The 5,342-nt window shown below is 36.1% G+C and overlaps 1 protein-coding gene across 1 annotated transcript; it reads left to right on the forward strand.

Moving 5' to 3' along the window:
- Window positions 1-806: 806 nt before the first annotated feature.
- On the forward strand, window positions 807-1,817 carry LOC134146463 (leukotriene B4 receptor 1-like). Its single transcript, XM_062586908.1, has one exon. It carries the CDS (start codon window positions 807-809, stop codon window positions 1,815-1,817), a length of 1,011 nt encoding a protein of 336 aa, XP_062442892.1.
- The last annotated feature ends 3,525 nt before the right edge of the window (window positions 1,818-5,342 follow it).

A 5,342-nucleotide genomic window follows, 5' to 3' on the forward strand; every position in this document is an offset into this window, starting at 1 on the left:
CCGAATCATATACTGTATCTCTCTGATAGGCACCATTTCCACTCAACCCTGTAGCTAGACTATTCTTATGGTTGTTACTTGGCTGTTACTGTGTTTTGCCAGAACATTAGAAATACAACCCCCACCCAATTCTGTTATACCAGTACCATCTCACTGTAGGAGAGACACTGATTTCCTTTATACTAGTGTGTTTCTAAAGCATGATCAAGATCAGCTGTTTGCTGCTGAATTAAAAAGATGACATGAAGGCAGAAAGTGCAGTTATTCTTCATGCTTTCAACTGCAATTTCTTAAATTGAAGATACAATGGACAGTTTTATTCACCACTCTTGATTTTCTCCTAACATGAAACACTGATTTATTCATGCAAACAATAGTAGAATAGCTTAAAAAGTTTTCTTTCTCTCTATGTTTTTTGATGAGGGCAGTAACTTCAACCAAGCAGCAAACTTCTTAAAATAAGGAGACTTTCAAAACACCACCTCCATGCTTTAAGATCTATTGACGTACAGTAGATATAACTTACAGCAAAGTCAGGCACTACCCAGGAGTTTTATTTTTGCTTTGCATGCAAGAATACATACTATCTGCCGAAACAGCCGGAAGTACTATATATGGTTAGATGACTGTAGGAGTGAGCAGTAGGATGTGAGCTCATACACCATGTCAGTCTATCAGTTACAGTCTGGTTTTGCACCTTCCAGTTCAAGCAACATTCTCCCAGGTAGTTCACCACACCTTCAGAATAAGAAGAGTACAAACCACAGCAGACATTCGCATCCGAAAAGAACTGAAGAGTTTCCAGGATGAGTCAGACTGAGGAAAACAGTAGCCACTTGACATGGAACATCGAGAGGTCAGTAGTCTGTGTAATACTGAGCTTGTCGTTTATTATTGGGACCCCTGGAAACTGCGTTGTCATCTGGACTGTTTGCACAAAAATGAAGAAAGTATCTCCTTCAGTCCTGCTGATCGTGAACCTGGCTGTTGCAGATATCCTTGTACTGATTACTTTGCCAATCTGGATTTACTCATTTGCTGACTCCTGGGTTTTTGGAGTCACTTTCTGCAAAATACTGGTTTTCATTATTTACTGCAGCATGTATGCTAGCATATTTCTGATTACAGCACTGAGCTTGGAGAGATTAATGGCTGTGTTTTACCCATTCACAATTCAAAGATATAAAACAAAAGAAAAAGTTTTTGTAATCATGTTCCTCATTTGGTTCCTGTCTATTACTTTTGGCATTTCTGTCATTCCATTTCAAGAGACAGAAGAAACAAACGGTGGACTACAGTGCACATGTCGCAACTATTCTTCTAATAGACAGAAAGTATCATATCTTTTGCTAGAGACTTTTGCAGGTTTTGTAATTCCTTTTTTTATAATTTGCACTTGTTATGTATGCGTTGGAAGAAGAATAAGCAAAATGACTTACCAATCAAAGCAGCGATCAGAACGGCTAATTGCCAGTGTGGTTGTAGCATTCATTTTATGTTGGTTCCCACATCATCTTTTTAACATCCTAGAGATTATTTCAGTGCAGATAGAACTCTCTAACAAAGAAATGTCTTTGGTACTGGATGAAATTTTAAACATAGGAGTGTACATCTCTGGAGCACTTGTATTCATCAGTAGCTGTGTTAACCCTCTACTTTACGCCTTTGCTGCACGAAGATTTCAGAATCATCTAAGATTTGCCAAAATATCGAAGCTGTTTGAACAGATGAGTCAGACTGTAACAGAGGAAGACAAGAAAAAGAACTCTGTTGTAACAAAACAAGAAGATGCTGCAATGAGCACAGAGAATCTGTAACAAGGAACATGTGCCAAGTAAATAGGATTCTTGGGCATTCCTTCAACAGTCCGTTCACCTCACTTTCTCAGTAGTTTTGTTTCCTTAAAGAAAAATCAAAAAATATCAAGGACTAGCCTGTCTACTCCAGATGAAGCTAGACAGGTAAAAGTCATTAAGATTCATTTGCTGTGTTATAAAAGAATTGGCAACAAAATCCTAATTCAGTTCCACATCACAATATGATCACTGTTTCAGTTCTGTTGAGAACTTCAGCAAGGTAGCTAGAAGTTGAAAACATAAGGACTGCAACATTTTTACTTTCCATTAAAATTGCAATTTCTAGAAAAGGATTATGTAGGAAAGCAGACTGTTGGGAAAAAAAATTAGAACCTTACGTTTTCCTCCAAGAAAGCTTTTAATGCTAAAAAAAAAAAATCCTTACATATAATCTGAAGTTTTAAGTAAGCATATCTAAAACTCCTGATATGGATAGGAATGGTTTTTAACTATACTAATTATACATAAAACTTTCAGATAAATTGAAAACAAAGCTATTTTTATTCAGGACTGTTTGGCCAGTTTGAAAGTAGCAGTGGTTGTGTACACAGTCAAATTCATTTACAAACATATCTTTTATTAATGAGCTTTAACAAATAAAATACGAGTGTTAAATGATTCTTCAGAAAAAAATGGGGGGTACAAGAATTCTATGTAGTATGCAGCTACAGACTTTGTGATATATTCAGTTTCAAATACATTGTATATTTAAATAGCAATTAACTATTGGTACAGCAGATACACATACTACGATTATTCTCAAAAAGTTTGATTTAAGTTAAGCGTCCAAGATGTCTATTAAATTACAGCAGAATTGGATCAGGCCCCAGTGAGGGAGGGAAGAGAGCCTCAGTATTATTATTTTTTTTAATTTACAAGAAAAATATGCCAGCAGTACAAAATGCCTAACATCATGAGAAATTCAACTTGAAAAAAAAAAAAGCATTACTTTTTTCTTTTTACATAAAGTAGGATGGACTTTGTCTTTAAGAAATCAGTAAATTTAAGACTCACAAGGAATATTTTTACTTTTGTGAATATGTACAAGCTGTGAAAAAACTGCATAGCATAAAAAACTCAAAAAAAACATGTGTATTTCAATTGTGCCTAACATTTTAAACTTACTTTTGCTTACTTTTAAGTCAATGATTTGTAATGATAAGATTAAGATAACTACTGATTACTAAGAAATATATCGTAATATCCTGTACCTCGTGTTCTGGACAGTTGCAAAGTAGCTACATAACTCATCTTTACAAAGAAACTACAAAAGACTAACTAGATCTTCCTTGTCAGAAGCTGTTTGTGAAGCAAGCAAAGATATTTGAGTGGTATGAATTTAATCTACAAACCAAAATAAACAAGGAAGATAAATCCTTACCTGTTAACTTAAGAGTATTTTTCTGAACTTATCATATTAATTTGTTATTCCTGCTTGTTTTGAAAAAAAAGACATTTTTTTCCTCCTCAATAATAGAACAGGCCTATTGATTTCTATCAATAGGTCTTTTTCTCAGAGATAAAGAGAAAACTAGAGACAGCATTTTAGCAAGAACTTCTATTTGCAGCAGAGAGTAAGAAGCAGATGAAATCCATTAGGCTTTACCCTCCCTACCTACCACTCTTTTTCCCTTAGTTATTAGTATATTGAATATTTTATAATCATGTCTTAGCATGCAGCAATTTCTTACAATAAAGGCAGCAACTTTAGTTATCTACTACATTAAAGAAGCTGTACTTCTCTATGTATTCTTGAGACAGGAATCACTATTCGATAACAACACGGAACAGATGAAGATTTAATAAGCACACGAGCAACACAACAGTGCTTCACAACAGTTTGAGAAAAGACCCAAACAAGGTTTAGTACAAGCTGTCAGGCTGTATCCTACACCTAGCTGCGGTCAATGTTATTAGGAACTAGGCTAAACCCTTAATTGTTTGTGCACATATATCTCATGAATGAGGCAAGCTCTTTTGGTGCCTTTTGCTACTCAACAAGCCCTTTAAGAGCACTGACTGCACATAAAGTGCCTTTTGTAGGAACCAGGATAGACTATAGAGAGCAGTGACCAGATAGAGTCAGTAAAATACTGTCTACCACAGTGGGTTTGCTACTGCTTTGTGTTAATAGGTATGGAGTAGTGAGTCAGACCTGTTGTTTTACTTGTCATTCATTTACAGATGAGTGAACTTTGCTGCTCAGGCTGCTTCTTACACAGCACCTGGGAATATTAAGAAGGAAACAGTGAAGCTCCCACATCTATAAATACATTCTAGGGAATAGTGAAATGATTAGTTAAGGCCATTTGGGATTGAAGCCTACTATTCACAGGATTCAGAATCATTTACTAACAGGAGCTGCTATTGCACTAAAATTACAGCATTTAATAGAGGCGTAAACCAAACTAGTTAAACAATGAGAATATTTTTCACATGATCAACCAACAGAAAAGCAGCACATCTGATATATTCTACATCTGTGCTTTGACTGCAAATAGCATGCATTTTCTGCCTCAGTATTTAGGCCTCATATTTTCTTCCACTGCTTTTTACTCACAGCTGTGATACTAAAGTACTTGTAACACATGTGGTCCACCAGGGGAACTAGATCTTTCCTCTTGCATTCATATTTATGGTCTTACAAGGCAGCTTCAGAAGTTTTTCTTCAGGAACTACATTCACTGAGGCTATTTGAAGAGTAGTAAAAGATGCTAAAACAGCAGCCTTAACTAACATTGCCTTTCTACAGAGCAAATGGAGTAATTCTTGCAAACATTGATATGGAACAGATAGAGTCACTGTTTTAATGTTTTTGGAAACACAGGTGGATTTAGCTGTGATGTAACTGGGCCTATAAGGGTCAATTAAAGTCATTATAAGAGCCTAGTAAAGGCTTTGGCACTGCTGACTGCTTCTTTCTTTAAGAGAAAGACATCAGGCTAGTTAGCATAGCAAGACTGTTTAGTCTATTCTAATGCACTCTGTCACAGAACTATAGGGGGTTCAGTAGGTCCATTCTGCCAATGGACAGCAAATATTCATAACATCTCCTAAAATACTAACCCCTAACCTAATACGTAGCACAGTTTTGGTTCAGAGCACTGTATCTTAGGACACTTGATGGTTCTTGGTGACTTCAATACATATCCACCCTATAGACTGTATAAGAAAGATGCCAGAAAGCAGAGACTTATTATTTCAGCGAGTTTCAAAGCAGTGAGTTGAAGTGAGAGTAATCTTTATTAATAATCTCTTGAGACCCTTCTGATTCCATCTCAGCATAATGATATATCATCTTAGAGTTCCTCTTATTTTTCCTTCCAATTTTTTGGTCCTTGTTTACCACTATATGAAATCTCTGTGATTTGAACGTCCAGCTATTTCTCATGACACAGCAAGGAAGAAGGCTGACCCAGGGGGCCATGTCAGTCACCTGAGTCAAATCAGCTCAGATTACACTGAAGTACAGGGAACATTATGTGG

This window comes from Rhea pennata, chromosome 13, assembly GCF_028389875.1.
Source record: "Rhea pennata isolate bPtePen1 chromosome 13, bPtePen1.pri, whole genome shotgun sequence".
In the NCBI taxonomy this organism is placed as follows: Eukaryota; Metazoa; Chordata; class Aves; order Rheiformes; family Rheidae; genus Rhea; species Rhea pennata.